General features: G+C 44.3%; 1 protein-coding gene across 1 annotated transcript in view; it reads right to left on the bottom strand.

Moving 5' to 3' along the window:
* ADGRD1 (adhesion G protein-coupled receptor D1) overlaps positions 1–15,799 on the bottom strand; it is an 897,745-nt gene that overhangs the window by 761,545 nt on the left and 120,401 nt on the right. Inside the window, exon 6 of the mRNA XM_082270985.1 lies at positions 12,146–12,400. Within this exon, the coding sequence (XP_082127111.1) occupies positions 12,146–12,400 (255 nt within the window). The remainder of the gene's footprint in view (positions 1–12,145; positions 12,401–15,799) is intronic.

Raw genomic sequence — 15,799 nt, 5'->3', positions numbered from 1 at the left:
CACCAGGAGTGGCAGATGTAGGTACGGGGCTACCATGCGGGTAACTTCCTGGAAGAAAGATTCAGTTGGAGCATTGGGCGCATAAATTCCGGCCACCGCCCACTCTCGAAGGGCGGTCGCCAGGTGAAGCACAATCACTCGGCCAGCATCATCTGTAACAGAAGATTTTACAAGTGTGCTGGAATTTTTGTGTATGAGTACCATTACTCCCGCCTTTCCCTTGACTGCTGGGGAACCCAGAACCTGCCCTACCCACAATTTTTTCATGCGGTGGAAGTCCTTGGCTTCCAGGTGCGTCTCCTGCAGGATCGCGACGTCGGCCCTCAGACGTTTCAGATGTCTGAGCACCGCCATGCGCTTGTTGGGAGATCTGAGTCCCTTAACGTTCCATGAAATCACACTCATGGTGGGTGCCATGGAACAAGATCCAGATGCCGGTTAACAAGTGTGAGTGTAGGTGTCACGTAGTGTGTATTTTTGCTGGTCAGCACAGGGGCAGAGGTAGCCGAGTGAATCCATAATTCAAGCGGTGGTTGAGGCACTAAGGGAGTGTGAGGCGTAGGGTAAAGCCCAACAGGGGCATAAGGGTGAATGGGGAGCAAAGAGCAATCAAATTTGGAGGACTTCTCTTTTTTCCTCATGGGAGCTCGCTCGCGCGTCGGACAGCGTTACCAGACATAGTCGCCATAGTGCCCCCTCAGCCGGTGACAGAAAGGATCCTTGTCGGCGGGCGTGCAGGCCGACCTAAATGAGGGTCCCGCACCGGCAAAAGGTTCCATAGAAGACATGACAGGTAAAGGTGTGCGGGTCGAGCGGTTGTCAATCAGAACAAAAACTAAGAAACAATAACCATGCAGGAGCGGTGAAAGGAATACATGTTACATAACCAGCCGTCAGGCTTGAGGGAGGACAGTGACATGCACAGACACACGTCCACACACGTCAGTGCGTCCCGAATGGGAGACATAAGTCATAACACAGTGACCAAACCAACAGGCAAAATATAGAACAAACAATATAGGCATAGTTACCAATGGTACTTAAAGGAACTGTCCGTCACTGGCGAAACACAGGATAATCGCATTATACCTCAGATAGGAGGTAGCGCTGAAGGTGAAAAAAAAAAACTGTCATCCAGGGTGCCTTCAACGTCTGTAAGAGGGGCCTGATACTCGTTGCTTTTTAGCTGGATCTTTTCTGGGGCTCCGTTGTTCCCGGGTGCCTTGGGGGCGCTGGGGGGAAGGCGTGGAAGGGGGGTCCAGCGTGATGTTGAAGTGGCGCTGCAGGAAATGGTAGGCCTCATCAGGTGTGGAGAAAGACTTCTGTTCGCCGGACAAGTCCGCGAGGCGTAAGATGGTGGGATAAGCCAAAGTGAACTTGATGGACTTCTGAAACAAAGCCTGGCATATTGGCTGGAAAGCTTTCCTGCGACGCGACACCTCCTGGGAGTAGTCTGCAAAAATTAGGAGCTTGTGCCCGTCAACTTGTAAGGCCTTAGAGTTGCGGAAGGACTTCAAGATATTTTGCCGGTCCATATAATTCAGGTACCGCACGATCACAGCGCGAGGTGAGCGTCTATCGTTGGATGGGGCCCCCAGGCGGTGGGCTCTTTCCACCGAGCAGGCTGACTGGATCCCTAGGGCCGTGGGTAGCCTCGTGGAGGCAATGTCACATAGAGCATCAGTCCCATAGGTTTCTGGCAGTCCTATGATCCGAAGGTTATTTCTCCTTGATCTGTTCTCCAGATCGTCCACCTTTTCCAATAAATACCTTTGGGCCTGCCTGGCTTGCTGATCCATAGCAAAGGATCCCTGCAGCTCATCTTCCAGGTCAGACATCCTGTGCTCCATTTCAGTCAGTCTGTGAGCATGGTCACCGATCTCTTTCCGCAGCTGTGCGATCCCATCCGAGACAGCACTGTCCACAGCATCTTTGATGGTGGGGGAGAGAAGGGTGGCTACTGCCTGGGCTAGTGAAGCGATCTGAGCCTCTGGAATAGGGCTGGGTGGTGGACCGGATCCCGCTGTGCCTGTGTGTGAGGCAGCGTCCTCCATATTAATCTCAGAGGAGGCCGCAACTGAAGCCGGGGGCTTGATTTGTGGGGGAGGCGGAGCTCCGCCGTGCTGCGGCGGTGCGGGTCCGTGCTGGAGGAATCGATCCATGGCCGCTCGGTACCCGGGACGTAATGCGGGTGATGTGCAGCGTCCGCCGGCTCTTTAGGGCTGAGAAAGCCGAATAAATAGCAGGTAAGGTCTGGAGCCGGAGTCCCGCGCTGCTGCTTACATGGGCGCCGGAACCGGAAGTGTCATAGTTCATCTTAAATAGCACAGATGTGGACTTATCATTTCACTGTACTTGTATTTACATTTTTTAGATCACTTGCATGGTCTTATTTTGCACTTGTTATATATGGTGTACATAGGCGTCCGCAGAACTTTTTTCAGGGGGGGCATAATTTTAAGGTCACCCATGCTCCGCCCCTTTTCAACAATGACATGAAGGGGCAGGGCTTAGTCATTATATTTATTTATTTTATTTTTAAAGAGCAAACAGCAAAATTTATTTTTAAAGCATTTGTTAACCTAAAAAGAAAAATTGATCCTGTTCCCTTAATGCATGCTATACAGTACAGTGCTTTGCTGTGTAATTTGGCCTCCCCATATCACCTAAAATGCCTGGCTGATCCTGCCTGGCTATGTCCTCCGCTCTGTAAACTGACCACGGTATATCATGGCTGCTAAGCCCTGACACTGTGGTCAGTTTACGTGCCTCCTTCATCCGCAGCTCTCCTGTCCTCCTCTGTCCTCTCTCCCCCCTCCCTACCTGCCTGTCTGCTCCTGTGTCAGTGCCCTCCCTCTCCTTCTCCTCCTGCTGCTGTAGTTTCATTTAAAGTTTCATATCCTGTCTACAGTCTATTTAATAATCCTGTGTGCCCCTGTGTCTGTGTTTGTTTTATAAAAAAAAAAAAGCTGTTCTTTACAAGTTTTCAGAGTGCCACTCATCGCTCACGTGACCCGCTGCCTCCCTCCTCCTCTCGCCCTCCCCTCCCGACTGACATCAGTGAGGATGCCTCGGCCCTGCCCGCTGCAGGCAGCTGTCAGATGGGGAGAGAAGAGAGCCAACGGGTCATGTGAGCGGCGTGTTTAGCCCTCTGAAAACTGGTAAAGAATGGCTTATTTTTTTAAAACACATACACAGACACACAGGATTATTAAACAGACCAGACAGGATGGTATAAAGTGGCTTAACAACCACTTGAAAGGGGAGGTTGAGATTCCAGGGGGGTATTTGCCCCCCCCCCCTTGCCCCTACCTGCGGATGCCCATGATGGTGTACACTTAGTAGGATTGAGGAATATGGGAGATGGAATTATCTGCCCTAAATGAACGATTTGTTTTTATTTTTTGCTGGAATTAATAATTTGTGTGGTATAGTTTTGTTTGTAGTGCAGCACTATTTTAGTGTTTGGGTCAGTTAGGGTCAAAGGTCTGGGTCAGTGCATTTTGGACAGGATATATTTTTTTTTTTTTACTTAGCATCAGTGACTGTTAGTGTCATTGTTTTTCATGGAGGCCTGAAAAAAAAAAAAAAAGACCCAAAATGCGCACTATTGCTTCTGGGCTATACTGTGGGTACAAACAACAAATAACATATGAGGTATTGCTGTGATTGTCAGGAGCAGGAGAGTTTGTTTTGGGTTGTTCTTTGGTGGTATCTCATGGTAGTAACAAGAAATTTACAGGTAAATTTAAAAGAAAAAATTTTTTTTTTACTAATTTGGGTCAGTTTTCCTTTGATAATAAAAAAATAAAAATAAAATAGGGAGATATCCACAATTATTTACTACCAAATGTAACCCCAATTTGTCCAGAAAAAAACATGGTATAATCCATCTTGGATGCACAAAGTAGTTGTGATGATATGAACGGTTTTGCTAACACATGTCAAAATTGTGCTTGGGCATTTAGATTTGTTTTACCCCTAGGGGAGAAGGGGTTAATTTTTCATGTCTGAAGTTTACAACCACTTTAAGGTTTACTTTATGCTAGAAAAGGTTCCTTAACTGTTTTAACCGTTCAATAAGTTGTACTGAAGTGTTACACAAGTTTTGTACCAGAATAGTATCTTGTCCAAGTTAATACTAATAAAATGTATTATTTTGCTGCAACAAATCTCCTTTGCCCTTGCTGCACTGCCAAACACCTTATTACTTCTACTCACTAACCTGTGACTGCTCGGCAATTGTTTTTTCAGGCTCATTGGACTACCATCTACAAATGTAAAGTTAGGTTCACTCTCAGGCTAACCTTGGTTGATAAAAAAAAAAAAGTAATTGTCAAAAAAATCAGTTAAATCCATAATGCCATTTCATTTGTAAAAGTAATCTATGGTGTGCTGCCTCATAATTTTCTGTGGTTGAAGGGGTTAATATTAGCACAGAAAGCAATCATTCCTGTCCATGTTTAATAAGTGCCAGCAGGAGAGCAGTGCGGAAATTCCTGAATCCTGCGCTGGCTGAACAATTATCCAGCTGCAAAGACACATCTGCATAAGTACAACAGTGCAGATACAACTTCCATTAAAGGGGAAATATCTTATATTTACATTTGGGATTGCCTCTTTTTTTCCACAAAGCTATATGGATAAGTATGTAAAGTCCAGAGGTCCAGTAATCATTTTTTAGAAAACATATAAAAGTTAAACCAAATGTATTTTGAAGACGACAAGCACCATTTAATAATGTATATCAGTCATTTAATATGGTAGTTATTAAGATGTTCTAGAGTTTATTAAAATTCATTTGTTTGGTCACATTTCAACCTAAATAATCCTTGACTAAAGCCCCGTACACACGTACCGATTGTCGGCCGTAAATATTCGGCCAACGTCCGATCGGCCGATTGTCGGCTTGTTAGTATGATGCTTCCGACAACCGACTGCGACTTTTCGGCCGAACAAAATCTGGTCTGCATGCTATAAAATTTTTGTTGTCCAACACCAGAACGGCCGATTGTTTGTCAGTCAGTACAGATTTCGGCCGACAAAAGCCAGATGAGCAAGACTGGGCATGCTCAGAGAAGAAAAAACACACGGAAAGTAAACCAGCACATGACATCACTTCTGAAGTTGGTTGTTGTTGGCCGACAAAATTCATGTGCAGTCTTGAGCACTTTTCAACCAACACGACAGCACTGGACAAAAGACAGCCGATCGTTCGGCCGACAATCGGTGCGTGTGTACGGGGCTTTATAAAGTCTTGTTCCTTTCTGAATCTGGATTATCATCTGAAAAGCTCAGCAAAGGATTGTAAAGACTCAAGATTCAGACCCGGTTCACATTGGTGTGACATACGCTCCGACTTTGAGAGCGCATGTTGCATGACATGTCTAAATCAATGATTCCCAATGAGAGCCATCTTAACTGGTCTGACACAAGTCAGTCCGACTTCGAAAAAGGTTCCTTCACTACTTTGGTCCGTTTTCAGTCCATTCAATATCATTGACGTCGGATCAAAGTCGGATCATCCTCTTAACTGATCCGACTTGTGGCATGGAACTTGTGCTCTGAGGATCTTGAAAGGTAACCCCATGGCAAAATGTAAAAAAAAAAAAGACGAGGGGTCCCCCACCCAAGACCATACTAAACCCTTCGGTCTGGCATGGATTTCGAGGGGAAACCCGGCACAAAAAAATAAAATATGGCGTGGAGCTTCCCCCTCAAAATCTATACCAGACCCTTATCCGAGCAAGCAGCCCGGCAGGTCCGGAAAGGGTGGGACGAGCGAGCGCCCCCCCCCCCTCATGGACTATACCAGGCCACAAGTCCTCAACATGGGAAGGGGTGGGAGATTTGGTACAGGGGGGACTCTGCGCCCCCTCCCCACCCCAAAGCATATTATCCCCATGCCATGCTGCATGCTCAGATAAGTGTTTGGTATGAGTTTTGAGGAGGGGGCACCCCATCATTTTTTTTTTACATTTTGGCTTGGGGTTTCCCCCTTAAGATTCATACCAGACTCAAAGGGCTTAGTATGGTCAGATCAAAGTCGGATCCTATTCATTGAAGTCGCATGGAAGTCGAACATGAAGTCGTTGGGCAAAGTCAGATTGGAAGTCATCCGACTTCCATGTCGGAGCAGTGTGAACCCAGCCTTAGCTTACATAGCAGTGATTCTTACACTTGGGGGTGGATGTTTTATCCCAAATCAAAATTGCTGTAACAGACATATATATAAAAGGCTAAAGCTGTGAGTCATAAGTTTACTATATAAGGGTGTTATACATTTTTTTCTTTCATCTTACATGACCAATAAATGGGTTATAAGTATGGATTACTCCCAAAACAACATAAGCAGGCATCTGTAGCCTGTCAAAGGTAGGAGGGCCTAGCCTGCAGCTTACAAAGGCCTCAATATATATACACTGCTCAAAACAATTAAAGGAACACTTTTATATCAGAGTATAGCGTTGATTCAGGTAAACTCCATGGTTTTACCGGTGGAGGCCAGTGACATTTTTTCCCTACTCATCTTTTCTGACTGTTTTTCACTAGTTTTGCATTTGGCTAGGATCAGTGTCACTACTGGTAGCTTGAGGTGATACCTGGACCCTATAGAGGTTGCACAGACAGTCCAACTCCTCCAGGATGGCACATCAATACGTGCCGTTGCAAGAAGATTTGCTGTGTCTCTTAGCACAGTCAGAAGAGCATGGAGGAGATTCCAGGAGACAGGCAGTTACTCTAGGAGAGATAACAGGGCCGTAGAAGGTCCTTAACCCATCAGCAGGACCAGTATCTGCTCCTTTGTGAAAGGAGGAACAGGATGAGCATTGCCAGAGACCTAAAAAATTACCTCCAGCAGGTGGCCTGTGCTTTTCACAGATGAGAGCAGGTTCACCATTAGCAAATGTGACAGACGTGAAAGGATCTGGAGAAGTCGTGGAGAATGTTATGCTGCCTGTAACATCATTCAGCATGATCGGTTTGGTGGTGGGTCAGTGATAGTGTGGGGAGGCATGTCAATGGAGGGACACACAGACCTCTACAGGCTAGACAATGGCACCCTGACTGCCATTAACCACTTAAGCCCCGGAAGATTTTACCCCCTTCCTGACCAGGGTTTTTTTTGCTATTTTTTTACTGCGTGATTTTAACGGACAATTGCACGGTCGTGCGACACTGTACCTGTACTAATTTGACGTCCTTTTTTTCCCACAAACAAAGCTTTCTTTTGGTGGTATTTGATCACCTGTGCACTTTTTACTTTTTGCGCTATAAACAAAAAAAGAGTGTAAATTTTGCAAAAATAACAATATTTTTCACATTTTTTTTATATGAAATTCCCCCCAAAAAAAAATGTAAAAATCAAAATTTTTTAACATTTTTGGCCAATTTGTTTTCTGCTACATATGTTTGGTAAAAAAAATTGCAAAAAGCGTATTTTGATTGGTTTGCGCAAAAGTAATTGCGTTTACTAACTAAGGGAAAGATTTCGGTCATTTTTGGTGGTTTTTTTTTTTAACGCGTAATGGCGGCGATCTGCGATTTTTTTGCGGTACTGCGACATTGTGGCGGACAGATCGGACCCTTGACTGACATTTTTGACACTTTTGGGGTTACCAGTGACATTACTGCAGTAATCAGTGCTATACATATGCACTGTTACTGCAAAATGACACTGGCAGGGAAGGGGTTAACTTTATTGGGGAGGGAGGGGTTAAGTGTGTCCCTAGGGGCGTGCTTTTTACTGTGATTGGCTGTGGCTACTAGTGTAGGAACAGTGATCAACGGTCCTACATAGTAGAACCGTATGATCACGGTTTCTACACAGGGGAGAATGACAGACGGCTTGTTTACATCAGCCGCCTGACTTTGTCCCTCTGTACCGACAATCGGCGAGTGACCGGCGGACATCGGGTCCGCCGGTCACACGCACTGACTTCCCTGTGAACGAGCCGCGGCGGGCGCGCTCCTCCACGGGCGCGCGCCCGCCCGCTATTGGCTCACAAGGAAGTGACAGGCAAGCGACGTAGATCTACGTCACTCTGCCTGGCCGTGGCTGACCGCCGCAGTAAATAGTCATTGGATGGACCAGAACATAATGTCCCAGAGGTGTTCTAATGGATTTAGGTCAGGCAAGCATGGGGGCAATAAATGGTATCAATTCCTTCATCCTCCAGGAACTGGCTGCATACTCTCGCAACCAGGAGGAACCCAGGACCCACTGCATCAGTGTAGGGTCTGACAAGGGGTCCAAGGATATCATCCTGATATATAATGGCAGTCAGGGTGCCATTGTCTAGCCTGTAGATATAGCACCCCAGACCATCACTGACCCACCACCAAACCGGTCATGTTAAACAATGTTACAGGCAGTATACTATTCTCTGTGGCTTCTCCAGACCCTTTTATGTCAGTTACATGTGCTCAGGGTAAATCTGCTCTCATCTGTAAAAAGCACAGGGTGCCAGTGGCGGACCTGCCGATTCTGGTGTTCAATGGCAAATGCCAATCAAGCTCCATGGTGCCAGGCAGTGAGCACAGGGCCCACTAGAGGACGTCCGGCCCTCAGGCCACCTTCATGAAGTCTGTTTCTGATTGTTTCGTTAGAGACATTTACACCAGTGACCTGCTGGAGGTAATTTTGTAGGGCTCTGGTAATGCTCATCCTGTTCCTCCTTGCACAAAAGAGCAGATACCTGCCCTGCTGATAGGTTAAGGGCCTTCTACGGCCCTGTTTAGTTCTCCTAGAGTAACTGCGTGTCTCCTGGAATCACCTCCATGCTCCTCTGACTATGCTAAGAGACACAGCAAATCTTCTGGCAATGGCATGAATTGATGTGTCATCCTGGAGAAGTTGGACTGCCTGTGCAACCTCTATAGGGTCCAGGTATCACCTCATGCAACCAGTAGTGACACTGACCCTAGCCAAATGCAAAACAAGTGAAAAACAGACAGGAAAGATGAGTAGAGAAAAAAATTGTTTGGCCTCCACCGGTAAAACCGTTACTGTTTTGGGGGTCATCTCATTGTTGCCCATCTAGTGCACCTGTTGTTAATTTCATTAACACCAAAGCAGCTGAAACTGATTAACAACCCCCTCTGATACTTAACTGACCAGATTAATATCACAAGAGTTGAATTGGCTTGATGTTATACTCTGATTAAAAAGCGTTCCTGAAGTGTCATAAACACAGGGTAGCAGGGGGAATCTGCACCACATAGGATGATTAGGGAGAGCCCAGGCACAGCCTGCACACCCTGTGCACATCTCTATGCTTGTTTATCATGCAGTTGCTTTATATATGATTATTATATTTTGTAGATAGGCTATTTAGAGACAGAGGCTATCTCTGTCACATCATGTGTGATAAAGATTTCTAGCCTACTGTTAAACATAAAAGTTGAGAAACCTTTTTCATCCTTGGGATAGCAGGATGGTACAGCCTTTTTTTTTATATCTGCTTAGAACTGTTTACCGGAGGGTTAATTTCTTTTTCTATGACCTGCAAAGTAAAGCCATAATGTGCTAGTATGCAAACCTGTAAACGAAGCCCTCCACTGATGTGTTGTCACCACTGGGGGTCGCATCCATCTTCACCCATCTTATTTCTGGGTCCGTGGACTCTGTTTGACTGGTCGGACCCGCATGACATCACTCCCGTGCATGCACAGGATTCTGAAGGAACAGCACAAGTGGCCGTTCCTTCAGAGCGCATGGGCCGATCAGCTGCATATACAGTAAATATCTCCTAAACGGTGCACATTTAGGAGATATGTAAAGTACCTATAGGTAAGCCTTTTTAGGCTTATCAATAGGTACAATTAATGTATGGGAATTTACAACCACTTTAATCATCATACAGTTCTGATAAGCCAATGGTCACTCTTGATTTTAGGCTATAGTGGCCATATGGCAGTGAGTCTAGCCATGAGATGGTGATTTTTTTATCTTTATTATTACCTCTCTGATTGAACTGAGAATATTGTGGTGTTTTTCATTTCCTGACTCTGAAATAGGCTTGATCCTTGAACAAATGTTTTTCAGATAAAAAAAAAAAAAAAATGGGCACAAAGCAAAGAGGTTGAGGTTCTCAGCAGCTATCTCTATAATAATGACTATAGCAGAAGATCCTTTGGAACAGCTGGATGTGTGTAGACAGTCTAATGAGTCCTTGCTCATCATTGTATTTCACCTTAATGCCCTGGGCACAGGCACGTTGGGATTTATTTAAAGATAACAAGGTGGAAATGCATTCATTAATAGCAGCCAAATAACTTGCCCAATGAAAGATAATATAATTGGTAAATTGGTATTTTCCATTCTACATCAAAGTGAGCTTTGATGCACTGCATTATGAGTACTTTGTAATAGGTGCCAACTTGCTTAATAAGACTGATAAATTAACTTACAGTAACTGAGAGAAAACATTAATATATTTGATAAAGTATACTAATATGTGATCTAGCCGTTGCAACATAATTGTCATCATTGCTCTTGCCTTAGGAAATATAACTATTACCAGGGCCACTGATAGAGGGGGACCACCAGTCCTCCTGTAGGGGGGCCCGGGCACACAGGGGGGGCCCAAGAGCACGGGGAATTGGTGCAGTTGGGCAGAGGGGCAATTACAGAAGGAATCCCTGTGTGGCTCTCTACAGCAGCCGAAAGCCAGTTTCTCCCCCTCTTGCCAGCTTTCAGCTACTGCAGGGAGAGTCACAGACACAGGGCATCAACCCTGTAATTGCTTCTCTGACACTGATCCCCCTCCCTGTTCTGCCTGCTTCTGATCCCCCCTCTCTCCGTGTGCCCGCCTTTTACTGTGACGCCCCCCCCCCCCCCCCCGCAGCGTTGCAGGCTTCCCTGTCCTTTAAAAAATAACAAATTGTAAACAAAAAAATAATTAAATAACAATTAAACATTGCAATAAATTATAAAATAAAATAGTAAACATTTTTTACATTTTTTAAAATAAAGTATTGTTTTTTTTATGTAAAAAACAATTAAAAAGGGCTAATTCACACAAGTTCACTGTTATATTTGTGTCCGCTAATAATGATTTTAGTGTATTTTTTGTGAAAATATTGTCTTAATATATTTGAGGGGGGGGGGCCCTGCAAGGTAGGCTGTACAGGGCCCCATGATTTCTAACAGCAGCCTTGACTATTAGTGTAAACATTGCTCCCAAATGCCCCTCATTTGGAGGGACTATCCCTCTTTTGGAACCAGGTCTATCTGTCCCTCTTTTTTCCCTTTTGTTCCCTTTATTTGTCTGTATAAAGAATGCACCTTTCAACTGCCAACCAGTTAAGTGTTAAACTACATCTAACCTCTAAACGAATCTAACAGTTATTTTGAAAAGCCAATAAAGAGAAAAGTAGTAGTAAAAAAAAAAAAAATCACTTGGGTTTAACCAATCATTTTTTTCATTCTTGGAGATCTGAGTAACTGGGTACAGGTCAGGGGTGAGGCTCTGAGGAAGAGGCACAGCCTCGAAACGCGTCAGCCCTCTGCTTCCAGTAAAGACGTTGATCCTCTGGTAGGAGGCAGGTGTATGGAATTGATGTGCCTGAAACTTCTTGTTTGTTTGTGAGTATTTGATTTTAAACAATTTTATCCAAATAAACTTGCTAAGGATAATGCGCTAGGCTGGTGCGCCCTTTTTTGCTTTGTATTTTCAGTGTCCTTTGCTTACATACTTAGTACGAAAGCTGTCTCCCTTTCCTATCTCAGAATGTTGGGAGGATTGGTGTGAACTATATATTATAAGCAAAACATATTTATAGATACAGTAGGCTCCCTATTTTATGCTTCAGTCTGACTTTTGCCAGATATGTAGACATGTACATGTTTGACACTGTGAAAGATAGATACTGTGTTGGTTGTTTAAGAAATTTGTGAGAAGTTATAATCTCTATAATGTCTTATTTTTATGTGTGTACGCAAATATGAAAACTGAGAAATCTCCATTACGTTACAGTAAAAGATAAACAACCCCTTATCTCTGTATGTCTGTACAAGTAGACGTTTTCCTTTAATATGTTTCTGAAACAAGCCTTATGTTGATGTTAGCTAATTGTAGGTATGAATATACATGTAATCAAGAAGCGACATTCACGAATGTTGCTTACCAAAATAACATACCAGTGGCAGCTGTAAAGTAGTGGTGGATCTCAAGAGTGCTTAGGGCTCTTTCCCATATGATGAACTCATCGAAAGCACCATTCACATAGTGTTTGGAAGGATCACTGTTTGTGCCCACAACCAGGCGATCAACACCAGCTCCATAACTGTAGGAGACCTGACCTTGGGAATCACTAGCGTTAAAGGTGCCATTGACATAAACCTTTAGGCCTTCACTGGATGTCCAAGTGAACAGAACATGAGTCCAATATGAACCTAGAAGATAAAGACACAAAAGTATTTAATTGATAGCTTAGAAATTACAGAAAAGTGGATCAAACAGAGCACAACTTTCTCCAATGCTCGAATTTAGGCATCAGTAGTAGGAAGTGGGGCCATTTATTGAGTGTTAGTTGACCAAAAGAAAACAGAAATTTTCCATCACATGGAGGATTTATTACGGCATATTAATCACTTTTGCACTAGAAAATCAGCTGTCTTTTCATTGGATACCCATTATGTTCAGTGTTGCACAACACCAGAAAAATAATCATGGTAATACCTTGCAGCATGTACTGTAATTGTCTCAAAGACAGCCGGTTTTTTAAATTGTCCATTCCAAGGTGCTTTTAATTGAATCTGATCTAAAGATGTTACAGATAGAAAATTTTCAATAAAATTGCACCTGCTATATTATTAAATAATTTTGTTTCATAATATTAAAACAGAATTCCAGGAATTCAGCCAATTTGTAAAAAGAGAAGGCACACTATAAGCTAAGTCCAACAACGTGCAGTTCATCTTTTTAACTCTATTACCTACATCTGACAGGCTCAGCCAAAGGATACACTCACAAACAGGGTACTCCCCTCCTCTCTGCTGCCCATTCACAAAAGCCCTTGTATTTTGTGAATTAGTTCATAAATACAAACGCTTCTCTGATTGGGCAGAAGGAGGGGAGGGGTGAGCAGAGCAGCTGTTTTTCAGTAGTTCAGATGTAATAGAGATAAGTCCAGGAAGTGTCATACAGCAATTTGGACCTAACTTATAGTGTGCCTTCACTTTTTACAAAGGAGCTGAATTCCTGAAATTCAGCTTTAGATAAAAAATATTCCTTGTAAAACACAAAGTTGATTTTAAGAGAAGATGCCCCAGCTTACAGTCAATCTTCATTTAAAACTGTCAAACCAACCATGAAACAGTCAGGGCAAGTAGCCCCAATAAATCTGAATATTAAGGGTGAGCCTAAACTGGTCATCAGGTTTGTAAGTTGAGAAATTAATATTTTCTAATTGTGTTGTAATTCAAGAGAAAAGTGAATTTTTAAACATTAGATGTTATTACTGTTTTCAAGGCCTTAGTTTCATTTTCTCAAAAAGGACATGAACACCTTATAGAGGGAGAAGTTTATTTTATTTATTACAGGTACTTTTATATTGCTGTAAATTTTCACAGCGCTTTACACACACACATATACATATATATGTGTATATATATATATATATAGTCAAAAGTATTGGGACACCTGTCTTTACACCCACATGAACTTTAATGGCATCCCAGTCTCAGTCAATAGGTTTCAATATTGAGTTGGCTCACCCTTTGCAGCTATAACAGCTTCAACTCTTCTGGGAAGGCTGTCCACAAGGTTTTAAAGGGTTGTTGATGGTACAGCGCCAACTTGTATCAAAGACAGATGGTGGACAATTCAGATTAATATATAGTCCTACAAAAATGCAGATACACTCCAAAGGATGAGATATCAATAAGTCCAACACCAGGAGATGGGATCAAAGTAGGAGAAAGGGATCACCACGTGCATCAAAAAGAGAAGATGTCCGCTTACCGGAACAAATTGACCACCGGTTAGGGTAGGTCAAAATGGGCATGTATCCGAATATTCCCTGGAACAGGCAAGTCTCCGGAGAGCAATCAAATCAATGCAGGTAGTGGCTCCAAATACTCCACTCAGGTATGCAACCTCACATAACCCATGTACCTCCAAAGACAGAGAAGAAACTCCAATGGCATAGTAAACTTCTGTATCTTTCATTGTCAGATACAGAAGTTTACTATGCCATTGGAGTTTCTTAATCTACATGCGGGGCGCCGGACGCATGGAGTTTAATGGGTTTTTTTTTTCTTCTGAAGCACGTGATTAGAGCCAGGGGCTCTAATAGGCTTCAGAAAAGGGTGGACCCGGGGCGCAGAGCAGTGCGCCCTGAGCCCACACATTGTGTGACTATAGCGAATGAATATTCGCTATTGTCACACGGATCCTCCTCCTGGCCAATCAGGAAGCCGGTCCAAGACCCGTTTCCTGATTGGCCGAAAGGCAAACCTTTGCCATTAGCCAAGGAGGAGGAGGAGGGAGATGCAGAGGACTGAGGAGAAGCCGCCGCTGCATCAGGTAAGTGCACTGGTCTCTCTGCACGCTGTGGTCTCTCTGCATTGATGGGGACACGCTGTGGTCACTCTACATTGATGGGGGCATGCTGTGGTCACTCTACATTGATGGGGGCACGCTGTGGTCACTTTACATTGATAGGGGCACGCTGGGGTCACTCTGAATTTGAAGGGGGTACGCTGTGGTAATTCTGCATTGATGGGGGCACGCTGTGGTCACTCTACATTGATGGGGGCATGCTGTTGTCACTCTACATTGATGGGGGCACGCTGTGGTCACTCTACATTGATGGGGGCACGCTGTGGTCACTCTACATTGATGGGGGCACGCTGTGGTCACTCTACATTGATGGGGGCACGATGTGGTCACTCTGCATTGATGGGGGCACGCTGTGATCACTCTACATTGAAGGGGGCATGCTGTAGTCACTCTACATTGATGGGGGCATGCTGTGGTCACTCTGCATTGAAGGGGGCATGCTGTGGTCACTCTACATTGAAGGGGGCATGCTGTGGTCACTCTACATTGATGGGGGCACGCTGTGGTCACTCTACTTTGAAGGGGGCATGCTGTGGTCACTCTGCATTGATGGGGGCACGCTGTGGTCACTCTACATTGAAGGGGGCATGCTGTTGTCACTCTACATTGATGGGGGCACGCTGTGGTCACTCTACTTTGAAGGGGGCATGCTGTGGTCACTCTGCATTGATGGGGGCATGCTGTGGTCACTCTACATTGAAGGGGGCACGCTGTGGTCACTCTGCATTGAAGGGGGCACACTATACTTTGAATCCTGAAGGCCACTTTCACACTTTTTTTACCTCAAAGTCATGCAATTTTTTGCCGCGTTTTTTGCCGCAAAGCAATGCCTACTACATTTTTCTGTTTGCGCCCCCCCCCCCCCCCAAAAAAAAAAAAATTTTTGAGCACCAGCCGCCACTACCTAAAGTAGAGGAAATTGCTCTGATCATTGGTTCACCATCTATTGCATGTCTAGACTTTTATAATTTGGAGTCTAGTGATCTGGTAAGCAAACATTTTGTATAATCCAAGGTGGAGGTGCACTTGGGTGAAGTTCTATACAGTACCCCATTCACTCATTTTGACACCTAGCAAGAGACTTTTTTGCTTATTATCACTATTGCAACTTTTTCAGAGCATCACATGAACTGTTTGCACATTGATTTTATACTTGTTTCACTTCTTGATTATTCAGCGTGGCAACTGGAACTAAGGGGCCAAGCCCAACCCCTGAGAAACAGCCCCAC

The sequence above is a fragment of the Pelophylax lessonae genome, assembly GCF_965119305.1.
Source record: "Pelophylax lessonae genome assembly, chromosome: 1".
NCBI classification, from domain to species: Eukaryota; Metazoa; Chordata; class Amphibia; order Anura; family Ranidae; genus Pelophylax; species Pelophylax lessonae.
Note: the sequence above shows the minus strand (reverse complement) of the source record. Positions and strands in the feature narration are given on the sequence as shown.